Source organism: Phocoena phocoena, chromosome 3 (genome assembly GCF_963924675.1).
Source record: "Phocoena phocoena chromosome 3, mPhoPho1.1, whole genome shotgun sequence".
Classification (NCBI taxonomy): Eukaryota; Metazoa; Chordata; class Mammalia; order Artiodactyla; family Phocoenidae; genus Phocoena; species Phocoena phocoena.
Genome location: NC_089221.1, coordinates 173,159,836 through 173,181,358, shown reverse-complemented (window position 1 = coordinate 173,181,358; position 21,523 = coordinate 173,159,836). Strand labels below are relative to the sequence as shown.

The window sequence follows — 21,523 nt, the reverse complement described above, 5'->3', positions numbered from 1 at the left end:
ATCGGGGCGCCGGAGGCCGGGGGGGGGGGCATGCGACGGTGGTGCCCGCTGATTGGCTGTTCCCTGTCGAGGCGGGGCGGGACAGAGCCGTTGCTTGGGCAACACTGCGAGAATCTAAGCCATCTTTGGGAGGACCCGGAACCTGGGTTTTGTTGTTGTTGTTGTTGTTTAAGGAATAGTCGCCAAATAATTAGGACAGCGTTCTGCAATTTAGAGATTCCTATCCGCGATCTTCATTGATCCAAAGATAGCTCTGGGGAGGGAACTATTACTATCTCCGGTTTATTGTGGAGGAAGCTGAGGTTCAGAGAGGTCAATCAGGTTCCCCAAAGACACACAGCACGAATGTCAGAGAGACTGGAATGAAGGCCCACATCCGTCTGATTCAAAGCCGCAGAGCCAACGGTCAGCTGGGTCATTGTGTTTCCTGGACATTTCCCTCATTCACTCTTTCTGGCCTCAGTTTACCCACTAGTTCCCAAGGCCAGGGACGGAGTGGGGCAGAGAGCGCAGACTCACCTCTAACTAAGTTGACTTGATGACAAGTGGAATGAAATAATGCCTGGAGCATCTCAGCCCTGGTCTCCAGGGAGATCCCACTCAGGAGTAAGCAGGGCCAGAACTTTAGAATCAGACCTGGAAGGCATGCCTCACCTTATCGTTCAGTTGGGGAAACTGAGGTCAGGGGAGGGAGCGTCTTCTCTGGGATCGGTTGGTATGTGAAGGGTGAGAATAGGCACACATGGTGTAACTGCGCTCCAGGCAGCAATCAAAGTGAGTACAAAGGCCTGAGAGACAGGAAAGTTGGAATTGGAGCAGTGTTTGGGAGAGAGGAAGCAGAGACAAAGGTGGAAGGGTGCTCAGGGGCCAGACCACGGTGGGCCTTAGGGGCCTCAGCTCAAGCTGCCACCTGTCCCCAGTTGCTCAGACTTCAGTCTCCCCACTACCCAGAGTGGAGGCCGGACTTGTACTCTGGAAGGGCCAGACTCCTAGGTCTGGACGCCTCTCACCAGCACATTCCAGACGCAGCTGCCCACGCAGGGCTGTGCACTGTGATGCCACCAGCTGGGAATGTTTTCAACAGACAGCAGCATCCTCCCGAAACAGCCCCAATCCACCCCAAGATGCCCTGGGGTACCGTGACCTCAGACCTGGCTCATATCTAGGGTTTCCTTCCTGGCCTGGTGGGGGAGGGGGTCACTGAATCAGCTGGCCCTGGCTCCCCCAAGACCTAGAGACATCCCCTCGTATCCCTGCAGTCTGGCAGAGCCAGGAGCCTGGACTGGAAGCCAAGACTTCTGAATTCTTTTGCCTCAGTTTCCTCTTTTACTCTCTGGGACATCAGATTCCCTAAACCAGTATCTCCCCAAGAGCTGGATCCTGGATCTTGGCGGTGAGGAAGCCATTCTCCTTTCAGTCCCTGCTCAAACACAGGCGGTCTCGATTGTTGCCACCTGCGTGTTACCCCTGTCTCAGCTCCCAGGCTGGGGTCCTGCCAATCGGAGACTTTTGTCACAGGGTCTCTTCTCTTTGTATTTCTTCTTACAGCTTATTGTCAGTGTGTCAACGTATGGCACTGGTTTTCCACTCCTGACGGGGATATCAAATTTCCTTGTAAAACTTAAGCATGAAAATACGAATAACACACGAGACAAGTGGAGACAGATGTCCTTAAGAGGGAGTCATGGCATCGAGGCGTTGGGGTTTGGGCAAGACTGTGTTTCAGAAGCTGTTCGCGTGTGCTGGGTTCTTCCCCAAAACTTTTCACCCAAATTGAACCAAGAGACGATCAGGTGAGCTTAGGCTGTGAGACATTCTGTGAGACTTCAGAAGTGCTGGGGGGAGGGGAGGGATAAACTGGGAGACTGGGATGGACACACACACACTACCATACATAAAATAGAAAACTAGTAAGGACCTACCATGTAGCACAGGGAACTCTACTCAGTACTCTGTAATGACCTATACGGGAAAAGAATCTAGAAAAGAGTGGATATATGTATATGCATAGCTGATTCAGTTTGCTCTACACCTGAAACTAACACAGTATTGTAAATCAATTATACTCCAAGAAAAAATTAATAATAATAAAAAAAAGGAGACGTGTTGAGGAAGGCAAGGAATGCTCTCTAAATGGAAAGACACGGCATCAGATTCTGGGGGCCACCATAACAAACGACCACAAACTTGGTGCCTAACAGCAGAAATTAATTCTCTCATATTTCTGGAGACAAGACATCCAAAATTAGTATCACGAGGATGAAATCAGGGTGTGGACAGAGCCGTGCCCCATCTGGAGGCTCCCGGGGAGGGTCCTTACTGCCTCTTCCAGCTTCTGGGGCTCCAGGCGTCCTGGGCTTGTGGCCACGTCCCTCTCATCTCTGCCTTCGCCTTCACGTGGCCTCTCCTCCGTGTCTGTGTCTCTCATAAGGGTACTTGTGACTGCATTTAGGGCCCCTAGGATGATCTCATTTGAAAATCTTAATGTAATGGCAGCTGCCAAGACTCTTTATCCAAATAAGGTCAGATTCACATGTTCTGGGGATTAGAATGTGGACACGTTTGTGGGTCTTTATTCAGCCAATCACAGAGACAAAGGGAGAACAGAAGGCACTGCATGTGCCCTACCCAGGTTTGGCATGAGAAAAAAATGTATTCAAGGACATAACGGTGACAAGAGGGGGCATTTGAGCGTGGATGAGGGATGAGGTTGCCGCTTGGCTATGACGGAGGACCTTGACATTAGAAGACTTGTCCGGGAATTCCCTGGCGGTCCAGTGGTTAAGACCCTCGATTTCACTGCCAAGGGTCTGGGTTCAATCCCTGGTCGGTGAAATGTGATCCCCAGCCGCATGGCACAGCCAAAGGAAAAAAAAAAAAAAAAAAACTAGTCCGACCATTTCTGAGGCTGCCTCTCAAATACTCACGTACATAAAAAGACCACACGTGTGTATTTTTCAGGTAGAACATGAACAGTGCACACATCAAGAATACAGTTCACGGGACTTCCCTGGCGGTCCAGTGGTTAAGACTCTGCATATCCAATGCAGGGGGCGCGGTTCCATCCCTGGTCAGGGAACTAAGATCCCACAGGCCGCGTGGGAGCAGCCAAAAAAAAAAGAAAGAAAGAATACAGTTCAATTAATTTTCCAGGACACAGGGGTGTTCCAAAGAACACCCAGCCCCTGAAACCCCCTCATGTCCCCTATCATTGCCCCTGAGGGCGACACCCATCGGACAGTTCACACCATGGGTTGGTTTTCCAGAATGTCCCATAGATGGACATCTATTGTGTCTGACTGCTTCTCCTCATTCTGTCTCATTCATCCACATTGTTGTGTATTCAGTGGGTTACTCTTCTTCATGGCTGCATAGTACTCCCCGGTGAGTTTGCTGCAGTGTATTTACCCATCCTCCAGCTGACAGAAATCAAAAATAATATGTAGAACCGGGGACTCCCGCAACAGGGCGTTAATTGTGCTGTTCTCACAACTTGTCTGTAGGCTTGACGTCTTCCAGAAAACCACAGGGAGATACCTCTGTACCCAACTAGGATGGCTGCAGTCAAAACGATGGCCAATCACAGCTGCTGGTGAAGAGGTGGGAACACTGGAGCACCCGTGCACAGCTGGTGAGAATGTGAGATGGGGCAGCTGTTGTGGAAGACGTTCTGGCAGCTCCTCAAAAAGCCAACCGGGCTTCTCTGGTGGCACAGTGGTTGGGAGTCTGCCTGCCGACACAGGGGACACGGGTTCGTGCCCCGGTCCGGGAGGATCCCACATGCCGCGGAGCGGCTGGGCCCGTGAGCCATGGCCGCTGAGCCTGCGTATCCGGAGCCTGTGCTCCGCAACGGGAGAGACCACAACAGTGAGAAAAAAAAAAAAAAAAAAAGCCAAACCATAGAATCACCATGTGACCCAGCAGTTCCACTCTTGGGTATACACATGAGAGAAATGGCGACTTATGTTCACACTTAAACTCGTACACGTCCGCAGTAGCATGATTCACGACAGCCAAAAGGCAGCAACCACCACGTGTCCAGCAATGGATGATGGGTAAACAGAATATGGTCCCTCCACACATGGGGGCATCACTCAGCCATGCGAAGGGGTGAAGCGTTGACACTTGATACAGTGTGGATGGAAGCTGAACACGACGCTCAGTGAGAGAAGCCAGACACAGAAGGACACAAAGGGTGTGAGTCCATTGATGGGAAACGTCCAGAACAGGCAAATCCACGGAGACAGAGAGTAGATTCGTGGTTGTCAGGGGCTGGGGAGGGGATGAGGGTAACTGCTGATGGGGACGGGGCTTCTCTTTGGGGTGATGGAATGTTCTGGAACTAGACAGAGGTAAGCATTGACAACTCTGTACTGAAAGCATTAATTGCACAATTTCCTGGGTGAACTGGGTGGCATGTGAATTATATTTCAGTGAAGCTGTTGCGAAAAGCACCCTGGGGCGCAGCTCTCTTCTCAGGCGTGGGTTCCCTCCGGTCATACAGGGCCCTGGATCTTGTCCTCCCGGCAGGTGGGGTGGGGACAGTCTACGAAGGGAAGACCAAGCTTCTAGCTGGTGGGAGTGGAGGTGTTATTCCGAGTACCCAGTGAGGTTGTGGATTATCTCATTATTCCATCCTTCCAGCCTTCCCTCTCCTGGCCTATTTTCCACAGGAGGAGGCAAGGCTTGGGGAGGTGATGCCTGCAGGCCAGTCCCCTGGGTGCTGGCCTCAGGGCTCTGAGTGTGGGGAGACAGTCCGGGCTGGACCCCTATCTCAGTCCTGGGGTCCTGGGCTTGGATGTCTGCCACACCCCCTGCGTGGCCCTCCTGAGGCCAGGAAGAGGGATCGGGGAATCCCTGGAGCCACCAGGAAGGCATCCCGGCGACACCGTCTGGCTGGACCGGTTGGCCCCCCAGCAGTCCATCAGGGCAGGGTTGTCACCTTGTCCTCACCCCGGTGCTATTTAAAGGTGCCACCTGCATCCATGGCTGTAGAACTGAGCCACCAGGAGCCAAAAGGCAGGGAGCCCTGGGATGCGTCCTGTGTGTAGCCTTGGGGAAATCCCTGCCCTTCCTGGGCCTTGGCTCCCCCACCTGTCAATGATGTCGCTTGGCTCTGAGTCTGTGAAGGTTTACTGCACTCACCTCACAGGGCCCAGGGCACTGGGTGGGTGTGTCTGTAACAGGGTGGCCCCATTCCTACCACCTTGGACATGCAGAGACGGATGCTGGGGACAGGGTGCTGGCCTTGGTCGTCAACCCGGTCCCCATCAGCTGGCCTCGGACATGCCCAGCTGTCCATCCTCCCATCGGCCACCTTGCTGCCCAACACCTGTGTGCACAGCATATGCTCCAACAGTTCACCTGCCCCTCCACCCACACTTTCCTCCAGGCCCACCCCTCAGCGAAGCCGCATGCCCCCTGGGCCTGGCTCTCAGGAAGCTCTAGTTGGAAGGGTAGACAAGCCCCCCGGGGCATTCCCTGTTCAGGGGCCTGGCTGGCAAGGACAGGCACTTGGGCCAGAACTTCCATCCCAACCTCTGACCCCTGGGCAGCTCCATCTCTCCCTGTCTCTCTGCCTCTCACACATCTGTCTGTCTCTGTCTCTGTCTCATCCATCTCCGCCTGTGCAGTCTCATAGACTCTGTCCCTCCATCTTAGTCTCTGTCTATATCTCTGCCTCTCAGTCTCTTGTCTCTTTGTCTTTCTGTTTCTGGCTCTGTTTTTTTTTTTTACCCTTTTTAAAAATTGATGTGTAGTTAATTTACAATGTTGTGTTAGTTTCAGGCGTACCGCAAAGTGATTCAGTTACACATATATACTATTCTGTTTTGGATTCTTTTCCATTATAGGTTATTAGAAGACCTGTGCTGTACACCTGGCTCTGTCTTTATATCTCTCTGTCTCTGGCTCTGTCTCTCCCTCTCTTTGGCTCTGACTCCCGCCGTGTCTCTGTGGCCCGCCTCTCTCACACTCCCGCAGCCCCTGCAGGCCAATCTGGCTACTCACGGACAAGCACCGCCCTCCCCGCCCCGCAAGGCAAACAAACACGCGTGGAGGCCGGAGTGTTTTCCCGAATGGGCCCCGCCCTTGTACTGGCCCCACCCTCGTGGGGAGTCATCCCGCCCCCTGCGGCTCTGGCCCCGCCCCCCCAGGAGCCGCATTGGCCTGTCCCAGACTCTGCAGGGCGGTCAGGCCGCCCTGACCGGGGCCCCGCCCCGCATCCTGGCCCACCCACTGTGGCTCTGGCCCCGCCCCCGAGGCGCCCTATTGGCCCCGTCGGGCACTCTGCCCCCCATCTCGCAATGGCAGAGCCGCGGACGCGCGCGGGGAGTCAAGACCAGGCGGCGGCGAGCGGGGCGCGGCGCCGTACGCGGCCGCCTGTGGCTGGGCCTGGCGTGGCTACTGCTGGCACGGGCGCCCGGCGCCGCGGGGACCCCAAACAGTCCGCGGAGACCACGCAGCTACATGCATCTGGAGGGCGACGTGCGCTGACGGCGCCTCTTCTCCTCCACCCACTTCTTCCTGTGTGTGGACCCCAGCGGCCACGTGCAGGGCACCCGCTGGCGCGACAGCCCTGACAGTGAGTAGCCGGGGGCGCTGCGCGGGGGCAGGGGTACAGGGCAGATAGGCGGACAATAATAGCAAAGGCAGCAGTAATAGCAGCAGTGAACTGGGCCCTCTCCCACTTGAGGGAGGGTCCGGAGGCTTCTCTGGCCGCGTGGCGTCAGCCAAGTCATTTCCTGACTGGGGCCTCAGTTTCCTCAACTGTAAAATGGGGTCCAATTCACTTGGAAGGAGGGTTGGACAGTTGGTGTGAAGGTCACAGGGGAAGCTCCCAGCTCTGGTCCTGGCTCAGCAGAAGGGTCTTTGTGAGATAATTGACGTTGGGGTCACGGGACCCATTTACAGAGGGGAAGCTGAGGCTCCCGGAAGGGCCCCCGTGGGCCCAGTACATAATGAGATGGGGCCAGAGCTGGGTCTGAACTCCCCACCCTGCAAAACAAAACTCAGGACCTGCCAGAGTTGGGGACCCCTCTATGTCTTCCTAGACACCCATTTGGCAGATGAGGAAACTGAAGCAGAGAGAGGGCAAATGACCTGCCTGAGGTGGGAGGTGGGGGCATGGAGCTAGGGCTCCAAAGTGCCCAGAACCTCATCGAGTTGGAGTCATATCCCTGCTGCCCTGCCCAGCAAACAGTAGGTGCTCCATAAGTGTTCGTGGAACGTATGAGGCAAGAGGAGATGAAGGGACAAAGAAGGAGAAGGAGGAGGTTGGTGATAAGTGGGAGACCAGGGCGGTCGGTGACTCCAGGCTTGTCTCAGTCTCCCCACATTTTTGAGGCTGGGCAGGGGAGCGGGGGAGCCGAGCCATTGCTGGCCACTGCCTGAATCACCACCATTAGGGCAGATAATCACCCCTGCCCTTCCCACCTGCTTTCATCTGGGGCTCTCAAGGCCCTCATTAGGCTAACTGGACGAGGGCAAGGACAGGGGGAGTGGCTGGGCCGGTTGCTCAGTGCTGGGCCTGGCCAGGAAGGGTGGCCTCGGGCTGGGGGTGAGGTCTGGCTCTGCTGGGTGACCTGGGACAGTCACTGCTTCTCTCTGAGCCTCGGTTTCCCCATCTGGGCAGCGATAAGGGTGACAATGAGGAGGTGGGCTTGAGTTGAGCCTCATAAAGAAGGAGCTGGCCATGCACAAGAGGAGCTGACTGCCTGACCCAGGAAATAGCAGGTGTGTCCTGTGGGACATGAGGTGAGCTGCCCATCACCTGAGGCATCCAAGTCCAGAGTGAACACCAGAGGGCAAGGCCTTGACTCCAGATTAGGCCCCAGTGCCTGGGTGTGGCTCAGAGAGAGTGGGCTGGGGCTTGTCCCCCAGCTCTGCTTCACTGGATAGGAAACATCAGCTCAGATGGGGCAGGGCTCGCCCAGGGTCATCCATCCACAGACAGGGCCCGAGAAACTGGCTCTGCCACTTCTCAGGCCTCAGTTTTCCCCTGTGGGAAGTGGGCACAGTCCACACCTCCCTCCAGGGGCTGCTGTGTGGGCTTGGTGGGATACAATGCCTGGCATACAGTTGGCACTCAAGCAGTGTTAGCGGGTATCACTGATGCGAACACACTGTGCTTTAAACACCCTATGTCCCACCCCCAGGCCGTTGCCTGGGCCGTACCTCCTGTCTGGAATTGTCTCCCCCATAACCGGACACGGCCGTGGCTAGCCGAGCTGTCAGGGTCGTTGCCGGGGGTCTACATCTGATAGCAGCAGCTCACCTGGCAGGCACTCACCTCCTCTGGCTTGGTTTTCTCATCCCTGACTAACGGGGCCCTCCCCTGGGCTCCCTGTTGCCCTCCAGAGAAAACCCTGAGCTCTCCCCAATGACTTCCCCCGACCCATCAGGGCCAGTCCTGCCTCAGGCCTTCCCCCTGGCTTGGTGTCCTTCCTCCCCCACCCCGTCACTCCCACGGCCACGGCCACTCCCACGGACCTGCGTGGTCCCTGGTGCATCCCCACGCCCAGCACAGGGCCAGGAGCACGGTAGGTACTTGGGGAATGTTCCCCACACGAATGAATGAATGAAGAGCGGGGTGGGTGGGCAAGTGGGTGGTGGGCGGGCCCTGACCCAGCCCCTCCCCGCAGGCGTCTTCTTCGAGATGCGCTCCATCCGCGTGGGCGTCGTGGCGCTCAAGGCCGTGAACACCGGCTTTTATGTGGCCATGAACCGCCGCGGCCGCCCCTCCGGGTCGGTGAGTGCAAGTGCGCGGGGCGGGCTGGGGTGCGTGGGGCGCGCCCGAGTGGGGGCGTGGCCAGGGGCGTGGCCAGGGCCGCTGTGAGCGGGTCTGCGCTAAGTTCCGGGAGCGCATCGAGAAGGGCTACAACACCTACGAGTCCGTGCCCTGGCGCCACCGCGGCCGGCCCATGTTCCTGGCGTTGGACGGGCGGGGGGCCCCGAGGCGCGGGGTCCGCACGCAGCGACACCACCCGTCCACGCACTTCCTGCCCGTCCTGGTCTCCTGAGGCCCAGGATCCATGAGTGACGGCTGGACCGAGATTCCAGGAGGCGCGCGAGCCGGGCGGGCAGCTGAAGACCGAGGCCGGGGAAGGCCCGATCCGGGCGAGCCCGTGTCTGGTTACTCAGTGGTTTCACATGCGTTGAGCGCCTGCTGTGCGGGGCATTGGGGACACAGCCGGACCCCACAGACGCGGCCGGCCCTCAGGGAGCCCCTGAGTCTGAGGGGACACTGAGCTGAGCAGGGGCCATAGGAGTCCAGTCACAAGCTGGGGTCAGGGAGGCTTCGACAAAAGCACCTGCCAGGCGGGAGACGGGGACTCGGCCACGCGGGGGCCAGGTCTGGGAGGGCACTCCAGGCTGGGCACAGCCAAGCAAAGGCTCGGACCTGGGAACTCATTGGGGTGCCTGGGGCAGCGAGGAGGTGAGGGAGGCTGGGGAACACCGACCCGCCACAGACTGGCAGGGCCTGGTCCTGGGCCACCGAGCACGTGTCACCTCATGAGGCAGAGGGGACTTCGCAGGTGGGATTAAGTTAAGGCCCCTGAGACGGGGACGACCCTGGATTCCCTGAGGGGCCCAGCGTCATCCCAGGGTCCTTATAAGAGGGAGGCGGGAGGGTCAGACGCAGAGAGAGACGGGAGATGCTGCGCTGCTGGCTGTGAGGATGCAGGAGGGGCCGCGAGCCAGGGAGGCGGCGCCTCTAGAAGCTGGAAAAGGCGGGAACCGATGCTGCCCTGGAGCCTCTGGAGGAACCAGCCCTGCCCAAGCCTGCATTTAGCCCCTAAGATGCAAATTGTGACCCCAGGACTGATATGATAAGCGTGTTGTCTTAAGTCACCAAGTTTTGGTGAGTTGTCACAGCTGCCCTTGGAGACACGAACACGGTGTCCTCAGAGCCCCTCAGATCCGGCAGGGTGTACAGGCTGGGGTGGGGGTGGGGCGTGATCAGCCTCCTGGGGGTTGATCTTCCTCCGAGTTGCAGGGGTGGAGCCAAGAGGGTGCAGGGGAGGCTCCCACCCCTCCCAGCAGCCACCTTCCACTTCAGAGACGGAAGACCAATATGGGGGGCACTTCCCAGGGCGCAAGCTGGACACTCACCGGCCGAGGCAGCCGTGTGACCCTGATGGGGGACAGCCTGTGGATGACACGCCAGCCGCGGGGGCTCGGCCGGCTCACCTCCCCGGCCCGGGGCTGCGCCCCCCGACGCACACAAGTAACACGCCAACCACCTGCTTTTCTTTCTAAGTAGATGTATTTTTAAATAGCTTTCAAGATACACATATTTTCTCCTTTAAAAAACGTCTGTCAGAGCAGTTTCGTCCTTGTTTTGCTGGTCATCCTGGTGGTCCCGGGCCCCCGAGCTTGGAGTGGGGTGCAACGGCCTGTCCACGCGGTTGGGACCCCAGCCGAGCGACTCCACCCTGTCTCTCCACAGATCATGCAGGGCCGCGAGTGAGCTCAAACGTCCATTTATTTCAAAGCAGTAATAATTTAAAATTATAAAAACCTTTCTGCCGTCGAACACGTAGAGGGTGAGGTCACAGACAAACAGGAAGGGAGTCAGACGCCCCAGGCGGCATGTGCCTAGCCTAGCCTGGCCTGGCCCGGCCCGGCCCGGCCCGGCCCGGCCCTGGGGAGGCCGGGCTCCCTCCGCAGCCCGGAGGGGCGGGTCCTCCAAGCCTGTGCCGTGTGGGGCCTGGCGGCACCGCAGTCCGTGGGCGCGAGGGGTGCGGGAGTCCGCCGAGGCCCGCAGCCGGGTGCTCGCCCTGGGGGTCGGCTGGGACACTCAGGAGCTGCTGGCCGGGTTCTCGTTACCGGGCGAGCTGGAGGAGGATGACGAGGAGGAGGAGAAGCTCACGCCCGCCAGGCCCGGGGGGTCGGTGGCCGTGTTCTGTCCTGTGAGGCTCTTTCGGCAGACGGGGCAGCTGTCGTGCTTTGTGGGGACAGAGGGGAGAGGGGAGCTGTTCAGAGGCGGGCGGGGCGGGGAGGGTCCCGGGCCGGCCCGCCGCTCACCTGCTCCAGCCAGGGCACGATGCAGCCGTCGTGGAAGAGGTGGTTGCAGGGCAGCTGCCGCACGCGCTCGCCCAACCCGTAGTCGTCCTTGCACACGGGGCACTCCAGCCCGGAGCCTGTGGGAGCGGGCGGGCCATGGGGCTCTCAGGGGGGCTTCTCTGCAGCCCCCGCCAGAGGTGTCCCAGGGGATGGAGGGCACACTGGCCTCCGGACCAGAGAAGGCTGGGCACAGGCACGTACCTACGTGCTCCTCGGTCACGGGGATGGTGGGGAGGGCCTGGATTTTCTCTTTGTCTGCGGGTGGGGGACCCGTGTTTTCAAACTGATTGAGGAGCTGAAACACAAGAGGCCAGAGTGCCGGGAGCCTGTTGGCGGGCGGGCAGGGCCCTCGCCCCACGGGGCTCTGAAATGCAAGGCTGGGTTACCTGCAAAAGCACCGAGGCCCCGTTTGTCCTGGCCCGACCCCCTCGGGGGTCAGAGGTCAGCTGCCCCCAGGAGGCCCAGCCCCGGGCTTCTGCCCACTCTTCTCATCTAGTGAGCGTCACTTCACAGCCGGGCCCGGCAGGCACCTCCCACGGCCGAGGCACCTCCCCAAATCCTCGCGCGGCTACAACCAGGGGACCAGGCACCAGTGACAAAAAATACTCAGTGGAAGGCCCCAAGGTGGTCACGTCCCCACCTCACAAGTGCCACCAGGGACGTGGATGTGGGAGACGACACCCCGTCCTCCAGGGAGCACGGGCCTATAAAGTCGTCGTGCCCAGTGCCAACCCCGGGGAGGCCCCTGTACCTGCGTGATGATCGCATCCAGGCCGTTGGCCCCCCAGGCGTAGTCCATTGGGTTTGAATGCAGGACGCCCCTGGGCAAAGAAGTCTGGGGTTCAAGTGGCAGAGGGGCCGGAAAGGGCACAGGGGGACCCCCCCCACCTACTCACCAGGGGCCCAGGCCCAGGTTGGGGATGGTGGCCGGGGTGATGATGCCGTTGACCAGCTGCTGGATGATCCTGGAACAGAGCAGCCAGGCCCAAGGTTAGCGCCCTCCCAGGGAGGGGCCAGCGTCAAAGGGCTGGCTTTTCAACTGGTAATAATAAGAACCAAACACGAAAGGCGCCCGAAGGCAGTGTCTCCTTGAGTGCTGTATGGCACCTGTCAATGCACGACTGCATCCAACTCTCATTTTGCAACCTGGGGAAAGCACCGTGGGGGATCCCAGGGGCTTGAGGAAGCCTGGGATCAGCCTGGCTGTTCGCGGCGGCCCTGAAACGTGCCGGCTGAGGTCACAGTGAGCCAAGGCTGTGTCCTGAGCTGGACAGGCCTCGGCCTACCTGCAGTCAAGTTCCATCTACAAAGACCCACAAGAGCTCAGCCCCGACTCCTGCAGGGCTGGGACGGGCCTACTAGGTCCTCCTGTCCTCATGACCCCGCACACGGGAGGGGCAGGGACACCGGACACCTCATACCGCTGCTCGCCTGCACCCGGGGCGGCTCGTCTGGGCGTGGACCAGCGCATCTCAGCAGATGAAGATGCCCATGGGGCGGAGGCCCCTCTGAGAAGGACGATGGGGGGCAGGGGCGGGGTGCGGGGAGGGCAGGCAGGCAGTGGGCACACAGCTCCTCGGGCCAGCCGGACCCACCGGGGAACTGCCCTGCCCGGGGCACAGCCCCTGAGCCAGCACCCACACCTCCGTGCCCACAGAACCTCCTGGAAGGATAGCTGGCTGCTCTGCCTGAGCGGGGTGGGGCGGGCTCGAAGCCCCGAGCGTCCCGCCCGCGGCCGCCCCCGGGCCCCCTCACCCTTCCAGCGTGGGGACGCCTTCGTGCCGGCCGGTGGTCCGCCTCGCGGTGAGGCGGGCGCGGGGCTGCCGGGCGCCGTACCGGTGCCGGGAGTGCTGCTCTCTCTCCCGCCGGCTCTCGGGGTCCCTGCCGTCGTCGGCCTGTGCCCCGGGGGGGAAGGTGGGAATCTCGAAGCTGTCATCAAAGATGCCGAAAGCAAAGTGCCCGTAGCCCTGCGGCAGCGTGAACAGGGGCTGGTCCACGTTCTGCGGAGAGGAGGGCCGTGACCGCGTGGATGGGGGCGCGGAGGGGGCGGGGGCAGGGAGAGAGGCCACTGCTCACCACTCACCTCGAATGGCTGCCGGCTCTGGTCCGCGGGGGCTGTGGAGGGGGTCGAGCCATTCTCTGCACTCCTGGGAGGACAGGCGCCGTCAGCAGCGGGACAAAAGCGGGACCCCCCTACCCATGGGCCTCAGGCCGCCTTCCACAGCCCCTGCCCAGGGCCCGAGGCAGGAGGCTAAGGAACCTAAGGGCGGAGGTCCAGCCCAACCACCACCCAGGTCCGGCCGCTGGCCCTCGTCACGGCCCCCCCCCGCCGTCCCCCCTACCAGGTTCGGCCAGCGCACCCTCGGGCCGGGGGTCTGTGCCGGGGGAAGCCTTACCTGGTCTCTTCTGGAAGCTCCTCGATAAAGCCAGACTCGCATCTTGGGCAGATGTAATCCTGCGGGAGGAGAGGGCAGCGAGCGTGATCTCTGGGCTGTGGTAGGGCCAGCATGGGCGTCATCTCAAGGCCCTGGGTGTGAACCCGCCAGGTCCGGCCGGGCCGCTCCGGGCAGGGCTGGCGCACAGACGCCCTTGCCCGCGGCTACGGCCTCCGATGCTCCCCTCGCAGGTGGCCTCCTCGACCTCCCATGTCCCCGAGTCCATCAGCCGGTGCTCCCCACAGTGACAGAAGTCACAGTTTCGGGGCCTCCAGTCAGCCGCATCCATCAACAAGCTAGTTCACATGGGTTCAGCAAACTCTCCCAACTTGGGGGACACGAGAGTGTTCTGTGACACCCTCACCCACACACGCACAAAAAGGAGGGCTGGGAGAATGACTAGCGGGGCTCCAGGACTATCTGGGCCTCGGAGCAGATCTGCTCCCAGGAAGGTGGCCACCAAGGGCGGGAGGCACCACCCAGGCAGAGGGACCGGCCTGCGGAACATTCTGGCAGCCCCAGCATGCAGCCCATGACACCAGGCTGGAGCTCGACTCCATCCACACCAGCCACCTGCCCTCCCAGCCCTTGCTTTCCCCAGGCCGGACAGCCAGCGGGCAGAGACCATGATGTTCCAAGGCAGCGGAGAGGGGGACCTGCCCCAGGGACGGCAAGACGTCTGAGCACCAAAGCCACCACTCAGGCCCAGAACCGGGCCCAGGCCACACGTGTCCCAAAGCCACGCAAACAGGGAGCTGAGCCGCGAGCGTGAGGTCCTTCCACCCGAGGCCAGCCACGTACCCACGGGGAGAGGTGCGGTTCCTGGGGGCAGAGGGCACCACTGGCCTTGCCACCCTCTGCGGGGAGCGACGCCGGGGTGCAGCGGGCACAGCCCACCCTGCGGACGGCGGGACCACCACGGTGCATACCGTGTCCCCCCACCTGCCCCGCTCCAGAAAGCAAAGGAAGGTCGAGGATCAGAGGACACTGTCTGAGCCACGGGGAGGGTGGCTGGAGCTGCACAGGTGATGGGGACTTGTATCCAGAATACCTACAGAACTCTCACAATTCAACAACGAAAAGACAAACACCCTGGTTAAAAAACGGCCAGACAGAATGGCAGTGTGATGAATTGGAAGATCGGGACTGACATACATACACTAACATGTATAAAATGGATAACTGATAGGAACCTGCTGCATAAAAAAATAAAAATAAAATTCAAAACTTCAAAACAAACACAAAAACCGGACAGAGGATCAGAACAGACGTTTCTCCCAAGATAGACAAGTGGCAACAAGCCAAGAACAGACACACAACACAGGCAACAGGGAAACGCAACCCGAAACCAGCGGGACACACTTCACACCCGCCCCGGACGGCTGGACCCACAAAGCCAACAGGGACCAGTGCGGGGAGGAGCTGGAGAAATCAGAGCCCCTACATGGCCGGTGGGGGCGTGAAACGGGGCAGCGTCCTCGGAAAACAGCCACAGTCACCCCACGACCCTGATTCCACAGCCAGGTGCCCACCAGAGGCAACGGAGACACACGTCCACAGCAGCCAAAGGTGGACACAACCCAAGTGTCCACCAGCGGATGACGGATAAACACCACATGGTCCCTCCACACACGGGAGCATCACTCGGCCACGTAAAGGGGTGAAGCCTCGACGCTCACAACAACGTGGACGGACCCTGAGAACACGATGCTCAGTGAGAGAAGCCAGACACAGAAGGACACACAGGGTGTGATTCCACTGACGGGAAACGTCCAGAACAGGCCGATCCACAGACACAGAGAGTGGGTTCATACTTGTCAGGGGCCGGGGTGACAGCTGATGGGCACAGGGCTTCTGTTTGGGGTGATGGAATGTTCTGGACTTGGACAGAGGTGACCAAGTCCTGCTGGCTTCAGGACTCTGAGTGGACTGAACACACCAACGTGTACGCTTTAAGTGGGTGGAGTGTATCGCAATAATGCTGAGCCAGAAACAACAGGGATGGCAGCGCTCTGCCCTCCTGAGCAGGGCGAGGGGCCCAGGGGAGGATCCCCTACACAGTGAGTGGCCATGACAGTAGTCACTGGCGTGGGATTTCCAGGGCCGGCGGGGACATCACTCAGGGGCTCCTCCTCAGGCCCCCCAGCCAGCCCTCAACCTGTTGTTTATTTCAACGTTTCACAGGGTGCAAAACGTGGCCACAGGAGGCTTTGTGATGGGTGACCAGGTGACCAGGGTTCTCACCCCCTCTGCCCAGCCCCCGGGGGGAGGGCAATGGACACAGGCAAAAGGGCTGCAGGTGAGTCTGTGGTGACCGAGGTTAGGAAGCTGGGAACCAGACGGCCCCTGAACACAAGCTCACAGGCAAGCTAGGACTCCGGCCTGCCCACACCACCAGGGTCTGATCTAGGTCAGCAGGCAGGTCCAGAACCTCACTGGAGCCTGGCAGAACCCCCGTGAGAAGCATCTCTCTCTCTCTCTCCCGGGGACCCTGCCTGCCCCAGGCCCGCACCCTGCCCCGGGGTGAGCCTGGAAGAGCCAGGGCGGGGCCGGCGGCACACCCTGCTGGAGATCGGGCACCCCCACTTCCACTCTTGAGGCTCGCCACTGCTCCTGGGTGCCTGAGAGCCTGTCACCTCGCCATTCTCTGGAGTCCCTGTGTCTCCCTGAGCCCAAGTGCTCCCCACCTCACCTTGCAGCCCCAGAACAACCCAGCCCGGCCACGCCCACTCCCAGCTCCGCCCATCTCTGGGCCTCTGCCATCCCCTGTCCCCTGTGTCCCCTCGATCCGAGCAGATATCTACCTGGCTTGCTCCCTCTTGGAAGCTGGGTCTGCTCAAACATCACCTCCCGGCTGCAAGCCTCGGTCTCCCCATCTGCAAATGGAGGGTGGCCTCAACCCCAGGCTCTGGAATCCGGCAGCCGCGGCTGTCCTGCGGCTCAGTGCTGGCTGTGGTCAGGCCCTGCTCTGCGCCCTCCATCCTCGGAGAGCCCCACGCCCTGAGACTGAGTGGCCTGGCTGAGCAGTGCTCGCCCCGCACCCAGGGATTCAGGCAGGGCCCCGGGCTCTGCTCGCAGGCGGTGGGGAAGGCCCAGACCCTGGTCTTCCAATGCTCTCCTCCAAGGGCGTGTCCCTGAGATTTTTATTACATCACTGTGTAATAAAAGCGGTGGAAACCCTGGGATGGAGTGCTCGCCCCCCACAGGGCAGGGCCTGTCTCCCTCGGCAGGACCCTAGCTCGTGAGCACCTGTTCCTAGATGAAGACTCCTCCTCTTGAGGAGATGGCTGGCAAGAGGGCCATCCTGTCATCATCACCACGGCAACAGCCGCCGACCGGCAGACAAGTGCTACAGTGCTACATTTACTGAGCGTTTGCTCCCTGTGCTCGGCCAACTGGGGCCCTCAGAGACAGGCCTCACCCTTCACGCGCCCTTTCACACCACGTGCAGACCCAGGGTCCCCAGCCAGGCGCGTGTGGTGAAGCCGGGGACGCTGAGGTGGGAGCCGGAGAGATGCTGGCCTCGGCGGGCCCAGGGCCCCCAGAAAGGGTTGGGGCACAGAGCTGTGGGGAGTATGTGAGCTCAGGTCCAGATACAGACCTGACGAGACTCCCCACGCCCCTGCAGCCCCTCGTGCTCCCAGCCTGACCTCACCAGCCCACAGACCCCAGGGGCAACCCTCCTCAGATGTCACTGGGCCCACCCAGACCCCGTGGGCAAGTGCCCCTGCCCCGCAGCACTCTCTTCTGCGACTTAGCAGCTGCCCCACAAAGCGCATTCACGCCCCTCTGTCCCCCCCAGCATCTGTGAGCCCCACGCATGCTGCTGAATGCCGGGGTGCAGCACCGTCCCGGGGCCTCGCATCACCTGGGGCCCGCTAAGTGCCGGCAAGCGCCCATCGACGTGACACATGGGCCCATCCTGCCGGGGGTGCGCCTCACTTCAGCCTCCAACGGCGCCGGGAGGCTTGGAGGTGCAGCCGGGGAGCCCCACAGTGTGGCTGTCTGGCACCCCTCGTCCAGCCACCCCTCCGGGGCTCAGCCCCCTGCTGCACCCCCAGACTCCCGCCCTGTGCCGCACCGGCTGTCTCTGGAGCAGCCGTTGGGTCGGCCCTGTGGGGCAGCCCTCATCTCTAGGCCCCTGGGTCTCAACTCCAGGCCCAGGGCTGAGCCTCCCTGGGCCTCGGCAGCAGCGGGGGAAAGGGGCGCCCTCGGCAGCTGCACAGCACGCCGCCGGGCGGGTGGGGGCCCAGCCTGCTCCCCAGCGGCTCTGTGTGGAGGACAAGGTGCGGGTGCGTAAGGCTGGGGACACACACGGGCCTTCTCTCCTCACCCTGATGGCCCTCCGAGGCAGCTGCCAGGTCCTGTCCCCGTCCTCCGACCCTGCTCAGGGACACTTCCGAGAGGAAGACAGGGGTCATCCACAGGACAGCAGGCCTCAACAAGGCCACCCGTGGTGGTGGGCCAAACCCCAAACGCCACCTGGTCCGCCCACCCGCAGGGCCCGCCCGCAGACGCCCCATGTCCACCTCGTCCCTGGTGCTCCCATTTCCTGGGAGATTTCCTGGGGGAATCGAGTCTGGGCCTGCGCACCTGCGCAGAGGCCTCCGGATCGGCCAGCCGGTCCGGTTCCTGCTCCCACATGCCCGCTCCAGGCAGGCACCAGCCCCTCCCCAGCTTCCCGGGCCCCCCTGACCACGCGTGCCCATCAAGCACAGGGGTGCCCTCGCCAACCCGTCTGACAGGCGAGGAGACCGAGGCCCAGGGCGTCTGGGCTGCTGCGAGGAAGCCTGCGGGCAGAGGGCGGGCAGAGGGCCTCGACAGCAGGTCAGGACGAGCAGCTCAACACCAGCCATTGTCTCACTGCACACCAACCTCGGGCCGGTTTCCCGTGAACAGAGGTCCGTGCTGGCGGGCGGCAGGGGCTGGGGGGCAGGGGTGGTGGTGGTGGCGGGGAGCGCAATTGCTGGTGGGGCACTTCCAACGTCACCATGTTAAGAGCCCACCTTCCTGCCCCCGAGAACACCAAGTGCGCCCCCTACTCATAAACAGACACCCACTCTACTGGGCCTCTTCCAATCCCGTCCCAAACTCCACGCCGGTCCCCTCCCTGCCATTATTTGCGCTTAACAGAATTTACCAACGTTCCCGATCAAATATTTGCCAATCGCTTGTTCAGCGTTGGCTCCCTATAAACTGGGAGGGCAAAGGTCATGGCTACCTTGTCACCACTGGATCCTGTGACTAGGAAAAACCTCGCTAGCCCAGTGACAGTCGGAAAAGGTCAGGGTCCTTCTGGGCCAGGACCCGGGCCCCAGGCTGGCCCCAGGAGGGGAGGCCAAAACAGCTAGCAACACAGACTGCCCGGCCCCAGGCTTCCGATGGCTCTGGACAGGCCACTCTGGGGTAAGCCTGAGACCCAGGGCCTGTCCAGGGCTCACAACAGCTGCGAGGGGCTGCGTGCAGCTCCTCCAGGCTGGGGACTGTCCTGCGACCAGCCCCTTCCTGCCAGTCGAGAAAACCAGACCCATTGCTGGGGCGTGCAGGGAGCCGGAAGAGGCAGAAGGAGGACTTCTTCCGGGACGCTGGAGTGGGGGAGTGGGGCAAGTCTCAGCTCCTCAAGTCTGCTCATGCACCCAGGGTTTCGATTTATGCACCCCCGCCAAGCCCCTTGCCTCTGGAAGCCACACCACCTCTACCCTTTCTCTCCTCCTGGGCCCGGGCACTCCTCTCCCCTCCAAACCCTGACTCTACCTCAGTCTCCTCTGAAGCTGGGATAATGTCCACCAACTCCTTCTCCTGCCTCCCCCAGGGAAGCCCACAGCTGCAAAGGCAGGACTAAGAGTCTGGCTCTAAAATCAACCAGGTGACCAAGGAGAGCTGGTACTCTATCAATCGCTGCCACCTGCAGCTCCTTCCCCTGGTCAACCGCACCGCCCGCTTCTTGCTCCCCGGGAGCTAGCCGAGCGGCAAATGCCGGGAGCGGGGCCGCCGTGCCTTCAGTCTTCCACCCGTGCAGCGGGGGAGGGTCGGCCGGGAGCTGGGGCACTGATCCCATCCCGGACCTACCGACTCGGAACTTCCGGGCTGAGAGGTCTGGAAACCGAGCCTTTCACGAGCAGCCCTCCCGCGGCCTCCACCCGGGCGAGGGCGCAGGGCCCACCTGGGTGCAGGCCCCCACCCTCGGGAGGCAGAAGAACGCAGAATTGGGCCGCCGTCGGGCCCGGGAGAGCGGCGACTCCCTCCCACGAGGCGGCCGCGGCGCCGACCGCGCTCGGGGCCGGCCCCGTTCCCTCCCGGCCGCCGGCCCAGCTGCGCCACCAGGGCCGCCCGCTTCCGGGCCCTCCGCGGGGACCTCAGTTTCCCCGTCCGAGCCAGCTCGCCTCAGGCTGAGGCAAAGGCCCCCGCCCGCCTGGCCTGGGCCTCACCGGCAGGCGCGGCACGATCTCGACCGAGCAGCAGTGACAGAAGTACCGTCCGGGCTGCGGTGACGCCTCGGCCATGGCCACCGCCGCCTCCTCCGCGCCGCCCGCCCCCCGCGCGGCACTCGCCGCCCGCCGCCGGCCGTTTGCTGCTCCCTCGCCGGCCGACGCTCCCGCGCACGCTCACGCAAGGCACGCAGGGCACGCACGGCGTGAGACAGGGAAGGGCGGCGGAAGCGGAGCAGGCGGCGCACGCGGCGGGCGGTGGCCCGGGCGACGGTGGCTGCCGAGGGGCAAACTAGGAGCGGGCGCAGGGCCGGGGCGGGGCCAGGCTGTGGGGATGGCGGGGGGGCGGGTCCTGAGGGGGCGAGGCCGAGTACCCTTGGCAAACCTGGATCAGGGCCCGGGGTGGGGTTGGGGGCGGGGCCGAAGGCTGCGGGAAAGGCCGAAGGCGGGTCTTGGGCGGGTCCGAGCCCTTCCTCTTCTACAAATCTACAAAGGTCCCCGCTTCCCTCATTATTGCTCTTATTGCCAAGTCCCACCTTTCTCTCACCTTTCTGTCCTCTCTGTTCCTGGGACGCTCTTGAGCGCTCTCACCTGCGGGCCTTTGCACTGGCTGTGCCCCTACCCGGTGCACCGTTCCCAGGACACCTGCGTGGCTTCCTAACCCACACGTTTCAAGTCTTTGCTCAAATGTCCGTCTATTGAGGCGCCCTCCGCAATAGCACTCATTTCCGCCTGATAAACTGTAGGGTCAGCTCCACAACAGAAGGGATTTTTGTATCTTGTTCCCAGCTGGACTCAGAACAGTGCCTGGCACACAGGCAATCCATAAACATTCGTTGAATGCATACAGACAGGAGACCCATTCCTGAATCAAGGAGGGCTGCCCTCCCATGTCTCAGTGTGGCACATGGGATAAGAGTCTGAGGCCTGCCAGGTATGGCCTTGTTTCCATGATGCCTTCGGGTGAGAAGAGGGCAGAAAACCTAAACCCCCCAAAAAATTAATCAGCAGGCCAGGGTCATTTCTGAGGTTAGTTCCAGGCCAATCATGCACTTATTTCTTTATCCACTCGACAAACTTTCATTGAGCTCCTGTAGTATGCCAGACCCTTTGCTGGGTGCAAGGACACAGCAGGGGCAATCACAGACTCAACAGGCAATAAAAGTGGTTTTCTGAAGTACTCCATGTCTGGAGGAGACAGAGCTGGTTGAAGATACCCTCCAGCCCCGCGAGGTTGAGCCGGAGGATGAGTCCCTAGGGTAGACTTGGTTCGGCCTGGGGAGACAGACAGGACTTCCCAGGGGAGAGGACATTGGAGCCAGGGCTTTGAAGAACGAATAGGAGTTGGTTGGAGTTGCGCTTCCTGCTGAAGGGAGCACTGGAGCACGAGCGTCAAATTGGAGCCAGTGTATAAACGATTTTGAATGTCAAGAGACTAGGAACAGAGACTTGTCTGCCAGCCACCATTTTGTACCCCTCAAGGCTCAGTGATTCCAAGCCATTCCTGCTCTGACCACCAGAGAGCGCCCCAACCCTGTTGCTGGGAAACCAGGCAACACCCACCCACCCCTGCCCCGCCCCCCCAGGATGGGC

The 21,523-nt window shown here is 61.2% G+C and overlaps 2 protein-coding genes across 3 annotated transcripts; one reads left to right on the top strand and one right to left on the bottom strand.

The window, feature by feature from the left end:
- Nucleotides 1–3,999: 3,999 nt before the first annotated feature.
- Nucleotides 4,000–9,020, top strand: FGF22 (fibroblast growth factor 22). The gene is given in 4 exon segments (XM_065873883.1): nt 4,000–4,055; nt 6,156–6,583; nt 8,643–8,749; nt 8,826–9,020. Coding segments are annotated over 4 exon segments (786 nt in total).
- A 1,448-nt stretch (nt 9,021–10,468) lies between these two features.
- RNF126 (ring finger protein 126) lies at nt 10,469–20,088 on the bottom strand. Of its 2 annotated transcripts, none has more exons than XM_065875215.1 (9): nt 19,931–20,088; nt 13,464–13,522; nt 13,151–13,214; nt 12,823–13,067; nt 11,964–12,032; nt 11,819–11,888; nt 11,269–11,362; nt 11,029–11,144; nt 10,469–10,948 (listed from the first exon to the last, which is right to left on the bottom strand). In XM_065875215.1, the coding sequence occupies exons 1-9, from the start codon at nt 20,003–20,005 to the stop codon at nt 10,802–10,804; spliced, it is 939 nt and encodes a 312-aa protein (XP_065731287.1). In that variant the 5' UTR covers nt 20,006–20,088; the 3' UTR covers nt 10,469–10,801. The 2 variants fall into 2 exon arrangements, with proteins under 2 accessions (XP_065731287.1, XP_065731288.1); XM_065875216.1 differs by having other exon boundaries at nt 10,802–10,948; nt 12,904–13,067; nt 19,931–20,005.
- Between the last annotated feature and the right edge of the window lie 1,435 nt (nt 20,089–21,523).

Coding starts and splice junctions, on each gene's coding strand:
- RNF126 (XM_065875215.1), bottom strand. CDS start 20,005: ATGGCCGAGGCGTCACCGCAGCCCGGACGGTACTTCTGTCACTGCTGC. Junction 11,363..11,818: donor TGGATGCGATCATCACGCAG/GTACAGGGGCCT, acceptor CTTGTGTTTCAG/CTCCTCAATCAGTTTGAAAA. Junction 10,949..11,028: donor TCGTGCCCTGGCTGGAGCAG/GTGAGCGGCGGG, acceptor GTCCCCACAAAG/CACGACAGCTGCCCCGTCTG.